This window comes from Phodopus roborovskii, unplaced genomic scaffold (genome assembly GCF_943737965.1).
Source record: "Phodopus roborovskii unplaced genomic scaffold, PHOROB, whole genome shotgun sequence".
In the NCBI taxonomy this organism is placed as follows: Eukaryota; Metazoa; Chordata; class Mammalia; order Rodentia; family Cricetidae; genus Phodopus; species Phodopus roborovskii.
Genome location: NW_026126434.1, coordinates 11,755,213 through 11,780,811, shown reverse-complemented (window position 1 = coordinate 11,780,811; position 25,599 = coordinate 11,755,213). Strand labels below are relative to the sequence as shown.

At 37.8% G+C, this 25,599-nt stretch overlaps 1 protein-coding gene across 1 annotated transcript in view; it reads right to left on the bottom strand.

The window, feature by feature from the left end:
* Ctnna3 (catenin alpha 3) overlaps positions 1 to 25,599 on the bottom strand; it is a 1,153,843-nt gene that overhangs the window by 694,588 nt on the left and 433,656 nt on the right. Inside the window, exons 3-4 of the mRNA XM_051186834.1 lie at positions 11,378 to 11,458; positions 2,319 to 2,471 (exon numbers count right to left, since the gene is read on the bottom strand). Of these exons, the coding sequence (XP_051042791.1) occupies positions 2,319 to 2,471; positions 11,378 to 11,458 (234 nt within the window). The remainder of the gene's footprint in view (positions 1 to 2,318; positions 2,472 to 11,377; positions 11,459 to 25,599) is intronic.

Below are 25,599 nucleotides of genomic sequence, written 5' to 3'. Positions count from 1 at the left end.
ATGATTCATAATGTTTATTGGTAGAAGGATTGAGTCATGAATATCAGAAAAGAGTAGCTCCATTTACAGTCAAGGCACTTCTGAACTGCCTTATACAACCAATCCCAACCACAACACCTCAGGAACTTACTCAATGACCTTTGAGTTCAGTAGTCACTTCACTCTTCAAGATATGACTTCAAAATGATGTGCATGTCTATTGTAAAAAGTTTAAGAGGAATTCTCTTTTGAGGTGCCAATGCCCACATGGGGATGCTTACCTATCCTTTTAAACAACTCTATTAACTCACAAGGTTAAATCTATTTCAAGAGAACTTCCTAATAAACTCCAACTATGCTCATAATGACTGGTTCAGACATTCTTTCCTACAGCAAAGTCTAGTATCTGGGCTTCCCCTGAAAAGATAGATTTCTAGAAAGAGTTCTCAGAGCTGTACATAAGTTGTGTCTCTGACCCCACCTATTGCCTCTTCACAGTTTGATTAGGGTGTAATTTTCCAGGTGGCAGCATAAAGACAATGTTTTCACAGAAAGATTAAACTGAGAAATTAGAATAAAAGTACACTATCTATAGAAACAAAGCTTTACTTTCAAAGTACATCACAAAATTACCCCCCCCCATAATTACTGTGTGGCTTCAGCATAGAAACCCATTTTTAGACAGATGGTTTGCAACTACCAAGGACTATGCTCAGTTAAGCATCTCTTTGTAATCACTAATACATACTTGGGGAAGGAACACATGAGAGATTTAACAAAACTTTCTCAAAGGTCGATCACAGAATCTGTTCAGTAAAAATTATAGACTTGAATTCAGCACTGGCAACAACTATCTAGTTTCAGGTTTTATAACTTTAATTCCATAAAATTCTCATTGGACTAGTAATACTTGAGCTGTCTTACTGAGGTCTTGAAAAATTCAAAAGTGAATTCTAAGCCAGAGGTTGGCATATTGGGAAAATGTCATGACCTCATCAATCACATATTCATCCATTTATTTTCCATTTTTCTAGCTATGGAAAGTAGAGTCAAGCCTGGGAATTTACAGTAAAAATGCTAGCTACATTGGAATTTGTTCCATATATTTACATTTAAAGTGTTAAAAAAAAAAAAAAAACTCTGTGCTACTATGATTCTAATTTGAGTTACGATTATTTTTCTCACAATATTTTTTTTTGTGAGCAATTTGGGCAAAATAACCACATTTCATTCCAGAGCTCGTGATTATGTAGGAAGAGGTGGCAGTCAAATGTTTAATCACCAGTATGGAATGGGCACAGATGATCCTAATACACACTAGTCACCGTAACTGAAACAAATAGCTGAGCATGTTAGCACACCATCCTAATCTCAGCACTTGTGAGACAGAGGCAGGTGGACCTTGTGAGTGTTGGGGAAGCCTGATCTACAAAATACACTCTGAACTTGCCAAAGTACCATGGTGAGACTCTGTTTCAAAAATACATACATACATACATACATACATACATACATACATACATAAAAACAGGCACAGACACATGGCTGAGTGATAGCCAAGAATGAGCTTTGGCTTATAAACCTGGTAAAATACACAACCCCATTCTAGTCTCTGGCTCCTGGCCTTGTGAGTATTATTGCCTTAAGAAATTCTTCCATCCAGGTTCTCTGCTTTGTTGAGCTGTGTATTCATATCCATGATGCAACAGGTTCAACTGTTGACCTTTGAGAATTTCTTATCTACAACCCTTCATACTTCTGGTAGCAATCTTCCAACCTCCTCTTAAAACCATGGTATCATGGTCACATCTGTAGCTGTTAAAAAAGAGGGATGTTGTATCATTTCCCCTTCCCCTAGAACACTATTCCTACTTAATTTTTAATGGAATTCTCAAAACCTGCAAATTCTGTCTTGTTTTTTTTTTTTTTTTAATGTTGTGTTACATAGCATGCTCTAAAAAGCAGCAGCAAAGAAGGGCCCATGAAACCCAGGCATTAAAACACATGGCATCGAGTATTTGCTAAATTGAAGCTAGAATGGTAGGAAAATATTTACCAGGACAGAACTATGTATTTAGCTTATTCTTTTGTCTAGTGCCAGTAAAATGAATATTTAAAATAGAAACAACAGTGAGCACAATTTCACACATCTTTATAAATAAATTGCTGAAGGGTGGCTTATACCATTTGACTAATATACTTCTCTATCACCTAGGCTCAACGCTGTAGCATTTGTAATATGTTGTTGATTGTTTTTACATGAGTAGAAATCATCTGTAAATGGAGACAGGAATCTTGCTTTCCTGGATTTGGAGTAGCTGCCACTATAGCACACTTACCTCCACAAGCCTGCCTGTGTGCTCACGAAATATCGCAGCATATTCTTTGATTTCCTTTTCTCGGCCATTCTTGGCAGCTTCAATGAGAACCAGGAGTGGAACTGTTGTGTCCAAGAAAGAATCAGATATGTGATCTATAATAGCCTTGCGGAGCTGAGAAGAATCAAAAAAAAAAAAAAAACTTTTATTTCCAAGAAAAAGTTCGTGTTATTTTTCAGTCTAATGATCTCAGTGATTCTAATGTTCATTTTACACATTTCTTAAGCAATCTGTGCAATCATAATATGTGGTACAGCATGTGAACATCCTTTACAAGCAAGATAAACAAAACATTATGGATTAAAGAAAATCAGGCAGTAGTAATTGCCTTGCTTCCAAAAGCCTCTAATTTTTATTATATTATATTTAACCCATAATTCAAATTATAAGGGCTAATTTAATACTTTTCTCAAAGAAATTACATGATTAGAATGTTCAGTATGTATACAAATAAAATGCACATATTGTGTTTTAATAATTATAAAATACTGTCTAAATTATTGTAACAATTGATGATACATTTTGATTGCCTAAATTGTAGACTTCATTGTAATTAAACCAAGTAATATCACAAATTTCACTAAATGGTAACAGATTAATAGAGCAAGAAGAAGAATAAATGAGTTTGATGTCCGATTTCTTCCATTTGCTTAATTGTTCTTGCCCTCACATTTTAAATTATTAAACAACTGTTAACATTCTGCCACAATTACCTCTTTTAAATTAAATTACATGAAAGCTTATAAATGACTTCAGGTAATTGCTGTACTCAGCAGAACATTTCTAAGATTTAAAAATGGTGTGGAAAATTAATTTATTGTATTCTAATACTGAAATTACGTGAATTATCACATCCAGATATTGTGCTCTAATAAACAACATCAATGGCTATGAATTAGCCCTAAGGCTTTTGGATCAACCTGCTCATTTAGTTTAGTAGCTTCCCTCTATAAATAAAAAGATAAAGATCAGATAAAAAATTTGCAATTTGACTTCTGTGATGGTTATATTTTAGGGCATTTTAAAAACCAATTGACAGATTAGTTTTAAATAGTATAAGAATTTCTATTGGTATCATTTCTAGGTCCAGAATTAGAAAGCTTCATTTGTAAAAAACACTATCTTTCTGGGAATACAGATTAGTGGCAGAACACTTGGCTTCCATGTGTGAGGTCACAGGTTCAATTCCTAGCACTTAAAAAAATTAGAAAAATGTACTGTCTTCCTATAATATTTATAGGATGATAAATTCATAAGAAAGCTATTGGCTTCTTGTATGAAAACACCTCGTCTCATATTGGTAGAGGTAGCTTAGAAGTGTTATGATTTTTTTTAGATCTTAATTACATCATAGACTGCAGGAAGATCCTCAGTGGAAATTTCTGCTCAATATGAAGTGCCACTAATGACAACAAATTAATATTTTCTGGGCACTTATGACAGGGTATAGAAAGTGAGAGGTCACAAGACAAGGTAATGGCCATGAAGGAGTGAGCAATGTGTTTGCAATTGGGAAGCACATGCTGTAACATTTCAGAAACAGAGCAGAGATATACTAAGAGTCTCAAGAACAGTGAAGAGTTTATAGGGACACCCCCACCCCATTCTTTTCTGGAACTTATAACTTGCATTGAAGAGAAACCTCTGCACTAGAGTTTTTCTATGAGGGTCAGAATACGGGAGTTAGACCAAGCAAATGATACACTAGAACCTTGATAACAGACACATGGGGAGGAGAAATTCAAGAGCATAACAGGAAACACCATCATAGTAGACAGGTCAGTGGAACAGCAGGAATTAAAAAGACTGACAGAATGGCTGAAAATAAAGAACACCAATTACAAGAACTAAAAGACAAACTTCAAAGAAATCTCCAAACATGTGTATCCTACCAAAAAGTTATCATCTCTATCACTGTGGATTCTTTTAGATACCTGGCTCCATCCAAGGGAGTGTTTCTGAATACCATTTCTGTTGTGTTATTTTGTTAGTATTCTGATAAATAAAGTTTGCCTGGATACCAAAGGGTGGAGCTAGCTATTAGTTATCCATAGCGGTCTGGAGACTGTACAAGCAGACAGGAAGTGATAAGACTGGGCAGAGAGAGGAAGTGATAAGATGGATCTGAAATGTCACATTACCTATGAATTTTTTTTAATTATAGTTTTTTTTTCTTTTTTTTACTTTTGTAAATCAAGAGACAGAGACTGCTGTCTCACACTGTAAGACATGTTCTTTCTGATCCCCTGACAGAAGGAATTTGTCAGAAGTTCGTGACTTATGGAAAGAAACCTTTAAGAGCTGGCTTTATTTTCCTCCATAAAGTATTTCAACCCAGGCACATAACAAACTGCCTAACTAAGCATCCCAGAGTTCTCTCAGAATTTTCTGCCTGACTTGTTGAATGCAAACCCTTTATCCTGATGCTCAGGACTGCACATTCTCCAGATCGGTCTGCAATTGCACCTCTTACAGTGGGCCTGGATACTAGGTCCTTCTGTTAGGCAATCTCCCCCATTTATCTAGACATAGTCCTAGGAGACATTCTCTTTACACCTTGTCTATGTATGTATTAATTACATAGCCTGTGGCTTATTGATTTCCATACTGTCTTCCTGTCCAGGAGATTACTATATTTCTTTCATTTGGATGACATAAAAAATATTCTGAAAAATACTCCAACACATGAAGTAATGGTGCTAAAATTGGAAGTTAGCAGGAAGCCAAAAGGAGTTGTGAGGTATGAATTTTCAATAAATATTTGTTCATGGTCAAGCACAAATGATGTCAGAGCAAAACAAAACAGAGGGACTTTCTATCTTTTTCCACAGTAACTTAATAAAATACTTTGGAGCACCATTATTTTTTCCCGCTGATGTAAGTGGTTTAATATCTCAAATAAAATAATATATTTCTCTACAATTAAAACACAAAACTGAAAGCTCCATGTGGAAACTATAAGGAAGACTACCAGAGTTATCAAATAAGAGCAAAGAATAATTTGTGAGGGGAAGATGCATGGATAGCAAAGAAAGTATTTCAGGTGAAGTGGGGGAAGACAGCGAATGGAGAGAGAAGTAGGAGAAAATGAGGGGGAGGACCAGGAAGATTGAGCCTGGTTAGGAATAGAAGATAGGAAAGAGAGAGAGAGAGACAGAGACAGAGAGAGGGAACATAAAAGAGGGAGCCAATATTGGTTTGAAGATAAAATTGAACACAAAGAAAGGTCGAGAGAACTACAAGACTGCTCCCAACTAACAATCTCAGCTTCCGTGGAAAGGCTATCATAAATGCCCTTCCCGGAGAGTGAGATCAACAACTAACTTCTCAATGGAGCCCTCAACTAATGCCTGTTGAAAATAGGAGCAAACACCCATACATAAACACTGAGTCGAACTAGAACCCAGAAGCAGATGGAGAGGACAAGACCACGCGGCAGAAGCACATAGAGACAGCTTACCTGAACAAGGAGGAACTAACGGGGCCCCCAGACTGATAGCTGGGAAGCCAGCATGGGACTGACTCAGGCCCCCCTGAATATGGGTCTCAGCCAGAAGGACTGAGCAGTCTAAGGGACCTCAGACAGTGGAGCTAGGATGTATCCCTGGTGCACAAAAGAACTTTGCGAACATATCCCCCATGGAGGGATAACTGCCTTAATCTAGAGACAGGAGAGAAGCCCTAGTCCCTACTTCACAGGACTTGTCAGATCTACATGACCCCAACTGGATGGCATTCCCCCACACATGGAATTGGGGTGGGGAGATGGGAGGGGAGGGTGTTTAGAGTGCATGTGAGAGGGCAGAGAGGGTAAAAGGGAAGGAAGGAGGGAGGCAGGGTTGGAGGGGAGGGAGGGAGGGTGGGAGGGAGAGGGAACTGGGATAGACATGTAAAACAATAAATTAAATAAAAAAAATGCTTTGACTCCAAAATTTAAGTTGAAGGACAAGTTACTGGGGAAAAGGAATTCTATTTTTATTTCCACAGAAAATGAAAAGATGTGGATTCCTTCCAGACTAATGAGGTTTGATCACGCCAGACCGCCTGAAAAAAAGTACAAGCTAATCCTACATTCAAAACAGCTGGACAAAACAGCCATACAGACTACAGCCAGGATATCTGAATCTTCTTCGAATCCCCCCAAGACAGCACCCCTTACCAGCAGGAAGTAGCTTGGAATGAACGACGCCCAAATTCCCAAATATTGTGTATAAATGTTTGTTTTCATTTAATTGGACTTTGTTATATAAAATTAAATAAAATAAAAAATAAATATATATAAAAAAAGAAATTGTTCTTCCTTTCAAAAATCAGAAAAACCCTATTTGTGTATATAGATGCCATTTTAATTTTAAGTAAGTGAGCAAAACATGTTTTGTAAAACTTTTCTGATCGATAAGAACTAAATTGAGTAACAGTTCAGTGTCTGGTCACTGTGCCAAGACTATGGGATGCAGTCCCATGGGAACTTAATATGCTAATGGTGAGAGACACGAGAACTGATAATGGCTTTCCAAGTGTTGTGCTCATGCTCGGGGTGCCTATGTGGGAAGCAAAGACTCCAGGAGCCAAGCAATCAAACAATGAAATAATCAGTCATGGGCATGTGCTTCTTTTGTTTGCTGTGGTCTGTGGTCAGAATTCTGTATTAATTGATACAGTGCACCATTACTTTAACCTCTCTGACATGGCTCTACCAAGTAGGTTTAGCAAATTATTACACTTGAGAATGGATGTAATATCATCGCATCATTTCTTATTTCAAGAATGAAATCAGAAACTCAAAGAATATACTTATTAGAGAGTTTTGGAAATACTCAGCAAATGAGAGATTTTATCACAATTTTCATTCTAAATGTTTACAATCCATTGGGAAGAAAATTCTCCTCAAGAGAAAAAAGAAAATACAGGCAGAGGAGGGATTACTATTGTGAAAGAGGTTCACTAGTTTTTAATAGCTCTTAGAAAATAATAGTAATTCCTATTACTATTATTAATATATAATTATTAATATATAGCAGCTAAGTTTGGCTGGAAGGAGTAGCATACATACTATTTTGAAACTCAGGTGACTTAAGATTAGAAGGAAAAGGACAGGAAACAGAAAGGGGTAAAGAAAGCACAGGATGCCATGATAGGTCTGTTAGTATACTGAACATGATGAGCTTGCAAATGTGTGATGAAGGAGGAGAGGACCTCTTGCTGAGAAGTTAGTAGATCCTTTTATCAGAGGTGGGTGAGTACACAGCTCTGGTGAGCAGGAACTAAGGAGATTAAAAAAAAAAAAAAAACAACTAAAAAATAAAAATGTTGTGGTCAAGTCACAGAGAACTGAGAACACCATGCCAACATCTTTAACTTTGTCCCTAATAAAATGCATAAGAAAGCCATATAACAAGAAAGGTGAAACAAAAAAATTGAGAACATTCCATCTTCATGTTCCACAATGAATGATGGCTACTCTTTAGACATTTCTAACAAATGTATGGTTCTTCTTACAGAAGCACCATTCTCTAATCTAAAGCTAAGGCATTTGTTACTGATGAAACGAATAAGGATGAATGAGCAAAAAGAGAGGTTCTTGGGATGTTTCTTCTAAAAATAAGACAGTTTTAGAACAAAGAGATGATCACTAAATATTTCAAAGACAGTTTAAGAGCAGGACTTTGTTTTTGTGAGAAAAGAGCATATGTAAAGTGCTTAGAATAAACTCTTCAATGTTGAAAGTATAAAAAGATGTAGAGATTATTCATTTTGCTGTTTCAACTAATTTTTTTCAAGACATGGTGTCGTGTATCCCAGGCTGGCTTTAAACTCATTTGTAGCAGAGCATAACGTGGTACTTAGGATCTTCCTGCCTCTTTATCCTGAGTGCTGATTTGAAAGATAAGTACCACCGTGCCCAATTTATGAAGTGTTAGAAATCTATATCAGAGCTACAAGCATGCCAAGAAAGCATTCAATGAACAAAATTATATTCCCAAACCTCTGAACCTATACTATATTCTCAAACTCTATACCCAAAGTACAGACTTCACAATGGGAAATGAAGTCATTTTGGGAGCAGGGAAAAAGTAGCTGGAGAGGGAGAATCATGGCAACTGACAGTAACCTTGAAGACAGAATACAGTTCATTCCATGTCTTCACATACACATGTACTGTTTCTCCAAATGAAAAAGAGCTCCTGCTTGGTCCTTCATTTGGAGTGAATTTTATAGATGTGTTTAACTTGTATAACCATACTCTTCAACTTTTGATCTCAACTCCCAACCTGAGGCACAGCATGGGTGTTGGTTTCTGACATCATCACAAGTCAAGACTAAATAGAGAGAGCCCTGCTGATGACCACCAGTGGCCCCTGGAGATCACAGTGGGTCTTACTGATGGTGGTTTATGAAAGAAGAAACTGAAACTAAAGTGATGTTTCTCCATAATATCCCCATAGTACAGCTGTTCTCTATAAACTGAAAGAAATATGAGAAAGAATTAGCTACCCTGCTGTGACACTCGATCTCACCAATGATGGTGAGGAGACAAACCATGCATGATTGCAAAATAAAGTACAGGACACCTGGGAATGTTTAAATTTGAAGTAAACACACTTTTTACAAACTGAAAGTATGTACCATGCCACATTGGGAACATAATTATGTTAAGACATATTTGTTGCTAACCTAAAATTCAAACTTAACTGGGCATGTTAAGTTTGATTTGCTAAATCTTCTAATTCAATATATAAGAAATTGCTTTTTCTGAAGTCTTGGAGAAAAATAATAACTGTCAAGGCTGAGGAGGAATGTGTGTAGATTAGCATTTTATGCATAGCTTTGCGGGAGGCAAACTAGATAGAAGAGACAGAGACAAGAAATACTGTAGTTGGTAGTCGTAGAATAGTTCTTCCAAATTCCAAGAAGAGCAGAAGTGGTGGGAATCCTTGGGGGTGGGTTGTGTAGCTGAGCTGGTAAAGTGTTTGCTAAGCATACATAAAGATCTGGCTTCATACCTAATACTTCTTGGGGGGAGGGGCTGGCATGGTGGTGTATACCTATAACCCCAAGCCTCACCACCCAGGATGTCAGAAGTTTGAGGGCATCTTGGGATACGGGAGACTCTGTATCAAGACAGGAGTGGAAAGAAATCTTAGAGAAGACACAAAATAAAACTCTTACAAGAACGAGGAAGGCCAACTCTAAGTGTTCAAATGAGCTGCTAGTTTCACTCTTACATCCCATAATCCTAACTGCTGATAGCATAAAGATAATTCCCATCAAGTACCTAATGCTGAGAAAGCATGATTTTCACAGAATTTAAAATTCTGCCTAAATACAACCTCACTATCTGGAAATCCTTATTATTCTGTATATGGATCTACTTCTGAATTAACATACAGCCCAGCCATTTCTCTAATTCTTCCCATTTAATTAAGATAACATTTAGCATTAAGAGCTTCTGGTTAAAAGCCTTTTTCCATGCTTTTATGAGTTAATGGTGACTATTTTATAGCTGTCAGAGGGAGAGGGAGAGAGAGAGGGAGAGAGACAGAGAGACAGAGACAGAGGGGAGTGTGTGTGTGTGTGTGTGTGTGTGTGTGTGTGTGTGTGTGTGTGTGTGTGTTAATTAATAGAGAAAGGATTGGGAAGCAGAGGCCTTGGAAATCAGCTAAGTTTGGGGGGGGGATTAAGTTGTGTCCTAACACTGAGCTTCTCAATTGCTTAGTAAAATCCTTTCTGACCTTCTGATCCTGGTGACTAATGACGAAAAGAGTATCTCAATGAAAACTGGTTTCTGAAGCTCCCACAAACCATGAAGAGGAAAATTTGACAAGGTTGAGCTGCTAGATGCTCTCTGCATAAAGAAGAGTAATTCAGTGTATACTTGTCTCAGGTAACTATTGTTGTTACAGAAAGTCACCAAAGCAACTTGAGGAGGACAGGGTTTATCAGGCTTATATTTCTTCATCAGGGTCCATCACTAAAGGAAGTCAGGATAGGGCAAGAGCCTGGAGGCAGGAACTGATACAGAGGCTATGGCGGGAAGCTGTCTACTTGCTTTCTTAGCCTGCTTTCTTATTGAACAAAGGACTACTAGCCCAGAGGTGGTACCATCCACAATTGAGTGGGCCCTCCCTCACTGGTCATTAATTAAAAGAAGGCCCTACTAGTTTGCAGAAAGCATACAGGCGTCATTTTCTTAATTGATGTTTCTTCCACTCAGATGCCTCCTACTATTGTCAATCTGATGTTAAAATCGGCCAGCACAGTACTGGCATAAAGTCAGTTTAACAACATCACTAAACATTAATATGCCAATCATATGTACTGATTTTCTGTTATGTGGAAGTGAATTGTGTATATGTGTCCATGTTCATTTGTGCACAGGCATGAGCCCATGTGCTGGACATGTATGTGATGTCAGAACATAATGTCAGATTCATTCATGGGGATCCATAAACCTTTCCCTTGGGACAGGACCTTCCTCTATGAGGAGTCCACCCAGCAGTCTAGGCTGACTAGGCAGAGAGGCCCAGGAATAGATTTGTCTCCACCTCCCAACTCTTAGATTACAAACCTGCCATACCATACCTGACCTTTTCCAAAAAGGGCTGTGAGAATTGAAATCAGGTTCTCCTGATTGCAAGGAAAGCACTTCACCAAACAAGCTATTTCTCCAGTGCAGGAATATGCATTTGCTTAATATACAAAGCCATTTCACATTGTTAATTACATTTCATAGACTCAGAGAAGCTCTGATAGATGAAATCTATGCCTCAGAACTTACTTCTGATGAGGGCAGAGCCAAGATTCAATTGCTATTCTGCATGGTATTAAGGCACATAACTCCTATTTCTATCTTCTGTTTATCACAAAAACATTCAAGGCACATAAATGCGGAAAATATATGCTTGCTTCTTGGTTTCCTAGCCCATAATTTTAAAAGACCAAAAACATTAAACAGTAGAGCAATGAATGAGAGCTTCCTTTGCCCCTTATTCCTGCCTAGTACCTATCTTTGCTCTCACCTGTCTGCGGAGATCTCTTGTTTTCTTGCTCATGTTGTCTATGGCGGCATTCAGGGTACTACTCTTTTCTGTTTTTCCAGTCTGCAAGAAAGCAAAACACTGACATAAGCAATGCTACCAAATTACTCTTTATCACTTAGCAATTTGCTTTCAAAATTTCCTGAAAATAACAGCTTGAAAATTCAGGAATAGTTTTCAAAACTGCTATGACAGTGCATATGATTCATGAGCACTTTGCTGAAACACTAAGTAGCACAGCGATTAAAGTGCACATTATTTTCTTCTTTAAGAGTCTGTAATATTTCTGATACAAGGTTTGATCAGATTCAGTGTGGCAGCAGGCACAGCATTGTCTCCACAAAATTCTGATCTTCATTCTTAACAAGTCAACTCCTTAACTGCTAAGCATGCAATTAGCTTAAAAGCATTAGATGCCCAATTTGTCAACTTCCGTGGGAGTTTCTGAAGTCATTTTCTTGGTGCATTGTGTAAGTTATGCAGAACCATATTGGAGTTTTGCTAAACACTAAATAAAATATGCAGTGCAAATTCATACAATTTGCAAAAGTTGACCACAATTTTAGCTGACAATATTCCAAGAACAAATTGTTTTAAGTGATAACTGGATGCTGCTTTTGGCTCCTTAAGATAATTTGTGCAACACGCTTTCATCCTGTAAGCAGAACAGTTCTCTCTGTTACATCCTTTAACCTAAGGCTTGCACTTCTTAACACATGAAGAGTCACCTTGGTTGACATTTTCTACATATTATTGTTGTGGGAGACAACTGGGATGAATCTAATCATACTTTCTCAGTGATACCTCCTACAAAAGAGATTGGAAAAATCATTATGTGTTTCACCTCTAGGAAAAATTGCTGTTACTTTTAAATTAATAAACTGCAAAGGTCTCTGGTAGAAGACCTTGAAAATCAGCAGCTGGTCACAGAGCTGATAGAATGGACTCCATGAAGAGAGACACTGTAGTGCAGCACAGACAAGCAGCAAATCTCTCTCCCAAGATGAATTTCAAAGAAAAATCTATACCTTCACAGAGAATAATGTCTTAACAACAACAAAATCAAGATCATCAGTTGTACACAAGAGATGTACCCCATTCTCCTGGTCTCCTGCAATCTTCTCAAACACTAGTCTCTAAAGTACCACATTCTCAAGGCTTTCTGTCTCTTTCCCCATTTCTTACACATAGGCACCTGTTAAAATCCTTGCTGTTCCTCAATGGTTTCACAAATAATTTCCTCAATTCATGATGCCCCTTGAAACAATTCTCTCATGATCACAAGTGAACTCTTGCCTCTCCTTGCTTCACTGGCATTTTCCAACAGGCTCACTTCATCTCTGTGCCTTTACAGCACCCTTACAATAATTACCTGCAAGGGAGTTATTGAACGGGTTTGATGAGTACATAAATTAACAACTTCATTCAAAGTGTAACATGGTTTAATTATGGCTCTATAACAAGCCAGAAAGTTAATGATGAACTTTAAAGTTTACCAATCAGCTCGAAGACACAATTAAATAACTCTTTGGTGATGTCTGGTACCCACTAAACTACAGTTACACGGAAAATTTTCTCAGCATCAGAAGTGAAAAAATGGACATCACTGGAAAGCATGCAATACTCTGCAAGATGCTTGGTAACCATGGGCATATATCTACTAGGTTCTACTAATAGACATGGATAGTGCTTAAGGTACAAGAGAAGAAATTGTCTGCTTGTCTCTGCAGGTACACACATATACACCCTGACAAACACATATGTGCACTCACATAAAAATGAAATTTTAATTTTAAAAGAATATAAAGTGTACATTTGATAGAAACTGTCCATAGTAAAAGAAGAGGGGAATGAAGAAAATCATAATAGGTATTGGGTCATTTAACTGAGAGAGAACAAAAAAGTTCTTGATACCAAAGTGATGATTGAAAATGTATTTAAATGAAACTTGTGATTACTTTAACAGCTCTCGTTAAGCAGTATTTATATTAGCAATAGGAAATTATGAAGCATTAATTCAGGGCTACATAAAGCAATGACATAAACCAATCTACAACGGGACTAAATGAAGTTTCTAATTTTACCTAGAGGGCTTAGCCTTTATTCTCTAGGTTTCTGTGTTATTAGCTCTTGGCTACATCTTTTGTCCATTTCATGAAGGCAGTGATCATCCCAAATGGGCAGGGGTTAGGACAAAGAGATCCCCATGCCCTCTCACCACCTGCCCTGGCATAAGGAATGGTATGAGAGATTCCTGTTGTGTTGGCTATAAAAATGCATACGCTTCTATGCTGTGATTCATCGGAACAAGTAAAAGATGTCAGCCTTCCTAGACCTAACATCAGACACACACAAAAGCTTTAATAAAGGATGAAGGGAGGTGACTGCATGAGAAGATTCAATAAGGACTTTAAAGATAATTTCCTAATTTCCACCCAGAACTTAACCCTAGTTTAAAATACTGCATTGGGTCAGAGATACTTTGTTCCCTGGGTAAGAATAAATAGACCCTAATGCCACCAGAATTATTAAATTTTCTTTTTTTTTATTCCTCCCTTTTATCTCCCATCCTCAATACCTTTCTTCTTTCTCATCCCCAGGTTTTTATTGGGTTCTTGCTCTATTTATCCAGATTTATTTGGCTTCAGTTGAGCCATTTTATACCTCTTTATTCCTTTTGCATGGCATAAAAATAAATAAAGCAAGGAGAAATAGCCCTGTCCTATTTAAAAGCACCTCATTCCTTCTGTTTTCAAAGCCTTAACAAATCATCAAGCAATGAGCTAGGGCTAAAGGTAAGTCCTATATTCTGAGATGAGGGATGGATACGGCAGGATATTAAAACCCAACCATAGATTACAGTCAGGACTTGCCTATCACGAAGTGCTTAGTAAAGAAGATGCCCCTTTAAAGAACCCTTGACAGGATCCATCATTAAGTCAGCACAGCCCTGCTGATGGAAAAGGGGTGACTTTCAGAGTCATTGGGAAGAGACACTGTAAGGAGGCAGCAAGAATCAGCACTGCATAGAGAAAAACCACACACTCTCTTATCAGGAAATGGACCTCCCATAAGGAAAGACTCTCTTGAAGAAAATAATCCTGAGCATGATTTTATTCCATAAAACATTATTAGAAATACTTTGTACCTTATATAGTCTGTGTCCTCTTAGCTTGTACCTGTATACCTGTATAATAATCTTTTTTTCCTGTATATAGTATTAACCATGAAGCTTTCCATCAACTCTCTATGTCACTAACCATAGCTAACTATCTCATTATTCCTGTAGAGTTGTCTGCATCTTTGGAAACAACCATATGAATGAACTCTCTTTGATTTGCCCTAACCTAAGTATACCTGTTTCCTAAAGGGACTTGGCCTGGGAGAAATACCCAACACTACATTATTCAATGAGGAGTAGCCATTTATCATACATGGCCATTTTAATTTAAATATATACTTAATTTACATAAGTTAAACTTTATTCCTTCAGTGTATCTCTGTTTCAAGTGCTAGAATTTTTATGTGTTTGGTGGCTGCTATACTGAACGTCATGGATATGGAACATGTTCCTTTGCACAGAAGGATTTCTAGAATAGTACTGTGTTAAATACTTCTTGGTTGCATGCAGGCAATTTTTAAATGCTAATCCAATATACTAGAGAGCAACCAGGCAGCAAACCAAACTGTCAATCCTCAAGCAACTTAGCTTGAGTAGAGAAAGCTGGGAATTAATTACATCTGCTCTTTGCTTTAAAACTCTTCCCTCTGTCCTCATTGCTGATGAAATTCAGAACAAATCAATGATGTTGGTGTCTAAAGCCTTACAAGGATGTAATGTCAGATTTACTCATAACAACTGATGAGACTTCTTGATGAGTCCTTTGTGCTAGGCAGTGTAGTCACAACTCTGGAGCTCTGCTTATAAGAAACCAAGCTTCTTAGCTCCTATCTTCTCAGTGTGGACAACTTTCAAGTTATATCTCAATTGCTACATTTTAATGAGAATATTTGGGGATCTCAGCTAGCATTTGTCTTCCATCATCCTTATGTACACTTTTTGGGCTTTTAAAATGGCATTTGGTTTAATAAACAGACTAACATAATTAATAAATCCTTATAATCTACTCTGTGACAGGCACTTCATAGGGAACAGCAACACCTTCAGCAGCATATCTCAGCAGAAGACATAAAGACAGACACAGCATTTGATTAAAAAAAAAACTAAGACAACTTAGAGATTGATTAGATAGCACTCTCATTAAGCTGAGGGGAAGGAAGGATTCCCCAGGAAGTGATAAAGGAGTATTGAAGAATGAGTGGGAGTCAGTCAAGTAAAGATAAGAGCAAAGGATATGGGAGGGGAAGAGCAGCTTGAGCAAAGGCCAGGATCTTAAGGAATATTTGACAACTAGCATAAAAAGTGTGAAGCTTGACCTGTTGGCCTTTGCAACACTAAAAAATGAAATTGATCCTACAGACAACTGAGAGTCATACAATTTAATCAAGTGAGTGAAACGATCAGGCCATTATATCAAAGGGGTTGGAGTCTGCACAGTGGATTTGAGGACATCAGAACACAGGCAGAATTAGAATTAGATGGTCAGGGCCAAAGGCTCTATGAGGGATGAGATGTGTTGAAATGAATCCAGTGATGGTCAGGATAAAGGAAAGTGATGATCTCAGGGCTCTGTTTGAGTAAGTGAGTTGGGATAAGGACTGGCAAATGCTGGCAGGTGAAAGGAAGACAGCAATCCATGCTGCTATCTAGTAATGGGTAGCTAGATGATGGGGCTAAGAACTGAAATGCTCATTTAAATAAGAGAACCTGGTCAGCACAAGGATGCTCATCTCAACCACAAGAATCCAGTAGCTGCTTACTTGGATGTATCACTCATGCCACCATTTTTATCCTCCAGGTTTAGAACATTCCTGTGCATATTTTGATGTTCATAACATAAACAATACATGCACATGGTAAGTGTTCAAAAGTTATTTGCTCAATAATACAGAAATAAAGTATAAGTTGTCAACAAATCCCATAATATTGTTGTGCCTCAGTTTCCAGACATGAAGATTTGCCACTAAATATCCTTATATTCCTTTATGGCTTTCAAGTTCTAGGGCAAGACACCTTTTCCACCAAAATAAATGTAGAATAGTATGCTTTTAATTAAACAATTTCTTGTGTAAACAATCACTGAAAATATGTTGAAACATATAAATTTGAAACAGCACAAATAAAAGGAGACATTTGACCATGATGGTCATGAGGCTCACCACTGAAAACAATGATGCTCCAAATACTAGAAATGAGGAATTTAACATCAGTATCTCAAATTCATAATCAAATGAATGTCTTAATATACAGGTTCCCTGGGTATAATTTAAATAGCAGGAAAAATGCTTTTTGTTGTTGGTTTGTTACTTTTTTTTTTTATGTATGCCATTTTCTCAAGCTTTGAAATGAAACGTTTCCCTTTTAGTGTGAAATCTTTATTTTATGGTGAAGATGAAATATGATGCCCTTAAACTTAGTTCTTCTCTGTAGAAATAGCTTTAAAAATATTTTATGCTTAACAAATAGCAGAGGGAACAGATTATAGACCACATTTTTTTAGACATGAAAAATATACAAATAGACAAGCGTGCAAACTGAAACCTCCTCTCTTAGAATCCCACTGTACGACAGCATGTCAGGAAGATGCCTTCACTGGGCATGCTGAATAATCTTCCTGAAGCAAGCACTGTGATATGGAAATAAATATAAAACAAACCAAACATCAACTCTGACATTTGAAATAGCTTAACTTTTAAAAGCAACTGTATAAGAATAGAACAAGACCAAGAAATTGCTAGAAGAAAACAGAAAAAATGCTTTGGGGGAGTAAAGTGATTAAGACTGTCTGAAAGGGATCTTCAAAGCACAGAAAACAAAAATCAAAATTGGCCCAAACTATGCTTTAGACAATGAGCTAATACCAGAAAATGGAAGTAACAACAACAAAAATCTCAACAAAAGCACACAAATAGCCTAATTAAACATGGACAGTAGGCCTGTAACCCAATCCTAGTGAGCTCAAAGACAGACAGATCTTGGAAGTTTGTTGGCCAGCAAACCCATGAGGCAGAATGATGAATGATGGATAGACACCTCAGCAGTTATGAAGAGCCAAGATCATCAGTTCCCAGTACTGAAGATGGCAGCTAATCACTACCTGTGACCCAGTTCCAGGTGATCCAATGCCTTCTTCCAAATTCCATGGGTACCTCATGTCCACATATGCATGCATGAGCACACACAGACACACACACAATTACAGATTAAATAGAAAGTAGACATCAATCAAGAAAAGATGCCTATTGTTAATTTCAAGTTTCCTCATACATGCACTGTTCACATAAACATGCTCAAAAATAAATAAAATACAAAAGTTGCCAATATGCCTAAGTAATTCCTTAAAATGAGAGAAAGAATTGATCAATTAAACAAATGAAGACAATAAACAGTATTTAGCACCACTAATCAGTAGGGTAAACTCAAACCAAACAGCAAAGCCATATAACCTCACTCCAGTTGGAACAGTTATTGCAAAAAGACAAGAGATAACAACATTTCTACTAATGTGGTTGGGCAAAGAAACTGCCACAGAACTGATGAAAGTATAAGGTTATTACCTCTATGATGAATATTATAGGGAACTACAAAAAATTAAAATTAGATTGACCATATGATACAGAAATTCAACAACTAGGACTATCAAAAGGAAATGAAATCAGTATGTTGATTCCTATAGAATGCTGGTTTCCAATGCCAGAAGTGAATGAGAGGAGGAGAAAGATAGAAAAAGTTAATCGATGGGTTCCAAGTTATTGTTAAATGGGATTAAGGATATTTGGTTTGTTATTATATAGTAGAGTAAATCAAGAAACTAATAATAGAATCATACTTCAAGCAGCTAGAGAAAAATAATTTTGAATATTTTTATCATAAAGAAAAGATAAATGAAGTACTGGATATGACTAGTGCAACTTAAACATTATAAAATATCTACATCAAAGTAATGATAACTCAAAACTGGTGGTTTTTCAAAGGCTGAAGGCAATATATCCAAAGACAGTAAACACATACAGTTCTAAAAGGGTTTATTAAAGACTCACATGGTGAAAATATAAAGATAGAGATAATCATATTATTTAGCCAAAGAACATATCTGTTCTCCAAGGGATTTTCCACTTCTTGCATTAAACTGTCATGTCTTTCATATTTTTTAGTAACCTTCAATGTTCTCATTTGGCATAGCAAAATAATGTGAAACCTGCCAGTCTTAAGGGATGTGAACATGTTTCCTTTACTGTCGTTTCTAATTTAATAGGATAAACATATAATTATGGAGGACAAATGGAATGAAAAATGAAATTTTAAAATACCAATTTACAATAAAAACAAACCAATTCTGCCTTGACTTACTTTTCTTAGAGTGTTCAAATTTTTGTACCAGTTTAAATGAACTACATTTTAAATATCATTAATGGGTTAGTTTGATCCCTGGTACTGCAAAAAAAAAAAAAATAAAAATAATAAAGTTGATCTTAAAACTGCCCATGAGCAATTGAGCAAGGTAACCACAAGCTAGTTGTGTAAGCTGAGCTTCAGACTACTCATCTATAGGGCAATGATAACATCAGCCACATTGTAAGGTAACTGAGAATCAAATGAGACAATGTATGAAAAGAATGTAATTCAATAACTGTTTCATTTCTTATATTTAGTAAATTTGTTATTATTCATCACCTAAGGTAGAGCTCATAAACCATTTTAGTCCCAACTATATCTCAATCCAAGTATGGACATAATTAGTAGTTAATTTGCTAATTTGAGTAAGACATTTGGGGGGAGTTATTTAGTAACTTAAGACATGGCCTTGCTAAATAAATCATGGAAGTCTCAAACTTAAGATCCTACTGTCTCAGCATCAGACAAGTGCTACCATACTCAGTCTTGAATGAATATTTTATAAAACTATTTGGACAGCTAGATGAACAGATAACATATAACACTATCCTGATCCACTGGAGGAAAGCTTGCTGTGATCAGCAGAAAGGTTGTAGGGATCTTGACACACACGATGTTAAGCTCTTGAACATTATGAAATCATCAATAGAAAATAAACATAGTTAAACCAAAGTCCACGGTCTTCTAATACCAATTAAGGTTAAACTGTATATCCTGTATGTTGGAAACAAGCAGTCTGCTGACCCAGCCCCCTGACAATGGGCAGGACGCTCATGGCCATGTCATCGCTACCTCACATATTACCTGGCAACTCATGCTTACCTAGATTCACAGGGGAGTCAGTTACACAGGCTCAAGTTTCCCTTTTAAAGCAAGCACGCCACGCACAACCCCCGACTCTTCTTTCCTCTCTTCCTCTCTCTCTCTCCTGCTTTCCCTTGGCCACCACTACCCACCCCCATTTCTCTCCTCTCACATTCAATAAACTCCACATGGGTGCTGAGTCTCATATTTGTGTTTCATAAGCAACAAATGAAACAAAACAACAACACTGTCTACACTGTCAGCATTTCAGTTTCCCAGATTAAGTCACGATCACAAGATGTTGATACACATCTCAGAATGAGGTCAGGCACATTCTAGAGATCCTTTGGGTTTAGGTGCTTGACCCCAGCAGAGAGCCTACAGAATTACTTACATTGTCAATTATACTCAGTTACTATGGCACTTTTTCTACAATATGCAAAGCCGTTGTCAAAGTCTAATAAACAATGATATGGAAAGATAAGCAAAGGTCAAATACACAATTTTTCATCTATTAAACAGAAAGATTATTCCTAACCATCTTCCAAGCTAAGCTCTTTGCTTTCTGGTCACCTGAGATGTGGGCAAGCTCCTACCACCAAATAAATGAATTACTCACACATACCCTCTTTCTCTGCCACATGGGACTAACATTTCCTCAACCCCTGAACTAAAACAAAACCTGCCTCCTTGTGGTGGTTTGAAAGAAAATGACCCCTAAAGAAAGTGGCATTATGCATTCAGCAAACTAGCAGGATACAAGATAAACTCAAAAAAAAAAATCAGTAGCCCTACTTTTTTTCAGACGACAAAGAGGCAGAGAAAGAAATCAGAGAAACATCACCCTTTACAATAGCCACAAGCAACATAAAGTATCTTGGGGGTAATTCTTACCAAACAAGTGAAAGACCTATACAATAAGAACTTTGTGGCTCTAAAGAAAGAAAATAAAGAAGATACTAGAAAATGGAAAGATCTCCCATGCTCTTTGATAAGTAGGATAAACATAGTAAAAATGGCAATCTTGCCAAAAGCAATCTACAGATACAATGCAATCCACATTAAAATCCCAGCACAATTCTTCACATCAACAACAAATGATGCTGGCATAACTGGATGCTGGTGTGTAGAAGACAGCAGATAGATTCATGTATATTGCCATGCACAAAACTTAAGTCCAAATGGATCAAAAACCTGAACATAAATCCAGCCACACTGAACCTCTTAGAAGAGAAAGTGGAAGGTACCCTTGAACAAATTGGTACAGGAGACCACTTCCTGAACATAACACCAGTAGCACAGACACTGAGATTGACAATAAAAAGGACCAGGTAGGTATTGGCAGCACATGCCTTTAGTCACAGAACTCAGGAAGCAGAGGCCAGCCTCAACTACAGATCTAGTTCCATGGCAGGCTCCAATAGAGGAATCCAAAATGGCTGAAAGACATTTAAGAAAGTGCTCAACATCCTTAGCTATCAGGGAAATGCAAATCAAAACAACTCACTCTGAGACACCATGTTACTCCTGTCAGAATGGCTAAAATCAGAAACATCAATGACAGCTTATGCTGGAGAGGACGTAGAGAAATGAGAACTCTCCCCCACTTTTGGTGGAAGTGCAAACTTGTACAACCTCTTTGGAAATTAGTATGGTGGTTCCTTAGGAAAATGGGAATCAGTCTACCACAGTTTCCAGCAATTCCACTCTTAGGCATAGACCCAAAAGATGTACATCCATGCAAGGAAGGCATCCATTCAACTATGTTCATAGCAGCATAATTTATAATTGCTAGAACCTGGAAACAACACAGATGTCCCACAACTGATGAATAGATAAAGAAAATGTGGTACATTTACAAGATGGAGTGCTCCTCAGGAAAAAATACAAAAAACAAAAAACAAAACAAAACAAACAAACAAACAAAACAATGGAATCTTGAAATTTGCAGGCAAATAAATGGAACTAGCAAAAACCATCCTGGGTGAGGTAACCCAGTCACAAAAAGATGAACATGGCATGTACTCACTTGTATATGGATTTTAGATATAGAGCAAAGGATCACAGCCTATAATTTGCACTGCCAGAGAAGCTAGGATACAAGGAGGAACCTAACAGAGACATACAAGGTCCCCCACAGAAGGGGAAAGGGACAAGACCTCCTGAGCATATTGGGATTGGGAGGGGGGCAGTGAATGGAGAGGGTGTTAGGAGAAAGATGTGGAGAAGAGGAGGGGAGAGGAGAACATGAGGGACCATGAAGATTGATTGGGGGGAGGAATAAAAAAGAGCAAGAAAAGAGATACCATAATAGAGAGAACCATTATAGGTTTTAAGATAAATCTGGCACTAGGAAAATATTCAGAGACCTACAAGAATGACCCCAACTAACAATCTCAGTAATAGTGCAGAGGCTACCTTAAATGACCCTCCCTGATAATGAGATTGATACCTACCTTATATGCCATCCTAGAGCCCTCATCTAGTAGCTGATGGAAACAGAAACAAACACCCACAGCTAAACACTGAGACAAACTCCTGGAATCCAGTTGTAGAGAGGAAGAAGTGATGAGTAAAGGATTCAAGACTAGGCTGGAGAACCCACAGAGACAGATGACTTGAACAAGGGGGAGCTCATGGACCCCAGCTGGGAAACCAGCATGAGACAGACCCACACCACCTGAACATGGGTCTCAGTTAGAAGGCCTGGGAAGTCTATGTGACCTCTGAAAGTGGAACCAGGATGTATTCCTGATGTACAAAATGACTTTGGGAGCACACTCCCCATGAAAGGATACTCCCTTAGCCTAGAGACAAGAGGGAGGGCCTTGGACCTATCCCAAATGACTTGACAGATTTTGAGGATCCCTCCTGGAAGGCCTCACCCTCCCTGCAGAGTGAGTGGGGAATGGGATAGGAGGTAGTAAGAGGGTGCATGGGATGATGGGAGGGAGAGGGAACTGGGATCAATATTTAATATAAGAAAAATAATAATTATAAAATGTTTTTCTTTATGAGAGTTGTCGTGGTTATAGTGTCTTTTCACAGTAATAGAAGTCCCAACTCAAATACCCTTTCATGTAATTTATCTTGGGTGTTTGGTTGTAGCAATATAAAAAATAACTAAGACAGAGATTTGATAACAAGAAGTTTCTATGGGAACATGGAAGAGTTTGGAGTGTCTGGCTAGAGAAACATTAGTGCTACAAATAAAGTAGTTTTCTGAACCATTCTGGTAAGAGTTAGGACTATAACAATGCCAATAGGAGGGCAGACAGTAGAAGTTTTTGATTGTCTTAAAGTGGAGAACAAGGACTCCATTGGGAACTTAACCGAGGCCAGTCATGTTACTTCCTGTCAAAGCTCCTGGCTATATCCTACCCCCGTGTCCTGAAAACCCTAGTGAGAATGAATTTAAGGTAATGAGATAATTTGGTGGAGAAATTTCAAGACTAAAGAGCATTGTTTGGGGCAAAGTCAGATCTGACTATACTTATCTTTTGCAGTAAAAGAGAGCAACAAGTGTACAAGAAAACTATGTGCTTTGGTGAGGAAAGGAGAGAAACCTGGTTAAAGTTTTGACCAGTACTGGTGAAGACAAAATGGAGGTAATTGTTGAAGAGATCACTACTACTAAGGAGTAACACTGCATTTATCATTGACACTGAAATAATGACGCCTTAAAGGGTTCCAAGGTCCAAAATTAAAGCTCACTTGAAAATATTCATTTTAAAAAGAAGAAAACTATAGAACCTCCAGGAGGACCTAGCAGAAGGCAGTTACCCAGGACAGTGTTTCCCCAAATTTAGCAACAAAGCTGTGATCCAAGAGGAGCTAACTATATCTCAAGGTAATAGGTGAACTTGACTCTGATAACACTGTACAAGTTTAGCAGGTATATGAAATCTAAAAGTTGGAAAGGCCAGAATGTATGTAGTAAGGTTTCAGAGAGCTACTGAGGCAGGGAGGACTGAAGCAAACTGAGAGGGCCTGAGGGGCCACTTTATGAAGCTATGAAAGTGAAGCCAAGCTGCAATGGAGATCTCAGAGACACTAGAAATATCATGTAATGCCTATGAAAGAAAGCTGCATGCATTGAAATGAACCAGCTTGGAGACAGTGTGGGGCTCTATTAAAGCTTAAACAATTCCACCATGAGCCCTAGATGGCAGACACAGATATACAGAGCTTCTCTTGCTTTGGTATGGTCTTTCTTTTCTATCCACCCCTTCTTCCCTTTTGCACTGAGACTGTTTCCTCTCTGACGGTGTATAAGTGTGCTTTCTTTTATTTTATAGGTTCTCACAGCTGTATCCATAAAAGGAGAAAAGCTAAATTATAGAACTTAGCAGCTTACTAACAGCTGTGGCACGACACAAAATTTACCATTAAGTAAAATTCAGGTGATATGGGTGCTCCCCTCAGAAGCCCTCAAAGCCACCTTCCATGGTGGATAGGTTCAGAAATACCAGTCAGTAATGACACATGATTGTTGGCTATTGTCTGCAGGGGGTTTTCCAATGAAGACTGAAGAAACTCCTTTGAGGACAAAAACAGAACAGAACTGTAGAGGGACAAACTTGCTCTCTCTTCCCTGGCTGAGACTTGCACTTTCTTTTGCCCTTAGACTAATGAACTGCCTGGTTATCAAGACTTCAGACATTAAATTTAACATCTGAGCCTCTAGTGCCAGACCTTTAGCCTGGACCAAGCAGTTCAGCACTGATTTCCCTGGCTCTGGGACATGTGTATGATGGGTAATCACACCATCAACATGCCTGATTCTCCAGCCTGAAGACAACATATTATGTTATCTCTTCATCTCCTTGATCATGTGAAACCATTTTCATTATAAATTATATCATAAATCCTTAGGAAATCCTTCCTATAGGAAATGGTTTTCACTCCACCCTCCCATCCTGAAGTCATTAACCACAGTTGCTCTTACTACACTCTTCCCCCATTTACTAGATACTGCATATTGATCCCCACTCTTATGGGGGTTTAGCCAGGCAAGGCACTGAAAAAAAGAAATAAAATTTGGATCTTTATTTTCTGGTTACCATTCTATGAGACTGTTATAACTGACTGTGTCCCTGAAATAGACCACACATATCCTACTGAGTAATTTACTTTTTTTCACAACTACCTCTTAACATACAGGACCCTTCCTACATTTTGGATGACTAGAAGCACCATGCAATTTCTGCCTCTATGTCTGACTTGTTATTTATCATTTCCACTGAGCCTTGTCTTCCTTTACCAATATAGCAAAACGAGGGGAAGAATCACCTTTCGACATCTAGAGACCTAGCAAAACTTCCTGTCCTTTAACTTCTTTTTCTTGCAAACTCCAGAAATATAAAGGGCCAATTAAATACCCTATCAACTGCTGGTATCTACCTGTCTTAGGCCTGCACTGTGAGTAATCAGAGTCAATTTAAATCGAGATAGATGTTTTCACAATTACATTTTAATTACCAGTAATGTCTTAGGGTTACTATTACTGTGATGAAACACTATAACCAAAGGCAACTCTAGGAGGAAAGGAATCTGGAGGTAGAAGCTGATGCAAAGGTTACAAAGGGGTTCTGCTTACTGGCTTGCTCACCACAGCTTGCTCAGCCTGCTTCCTTATAGAAGCTAAGACCACCATCCCAAAGTGACCCTGCCTACAATGAGCATAACCCTTTACCACCCATCACTAATCAAGAAAATTGTCTACAATTAGATATATGGAGGAATTTGGAGGAATTTTTTATTTTTTTTAAACTGAGGTTCCCTCCTTTCCTGATTACACTAGCTTATGTCAAGTTTACATAAACTAGACAGAACACATACACTAATATTAATAATAATAACACAATAATAAATAATAATAATG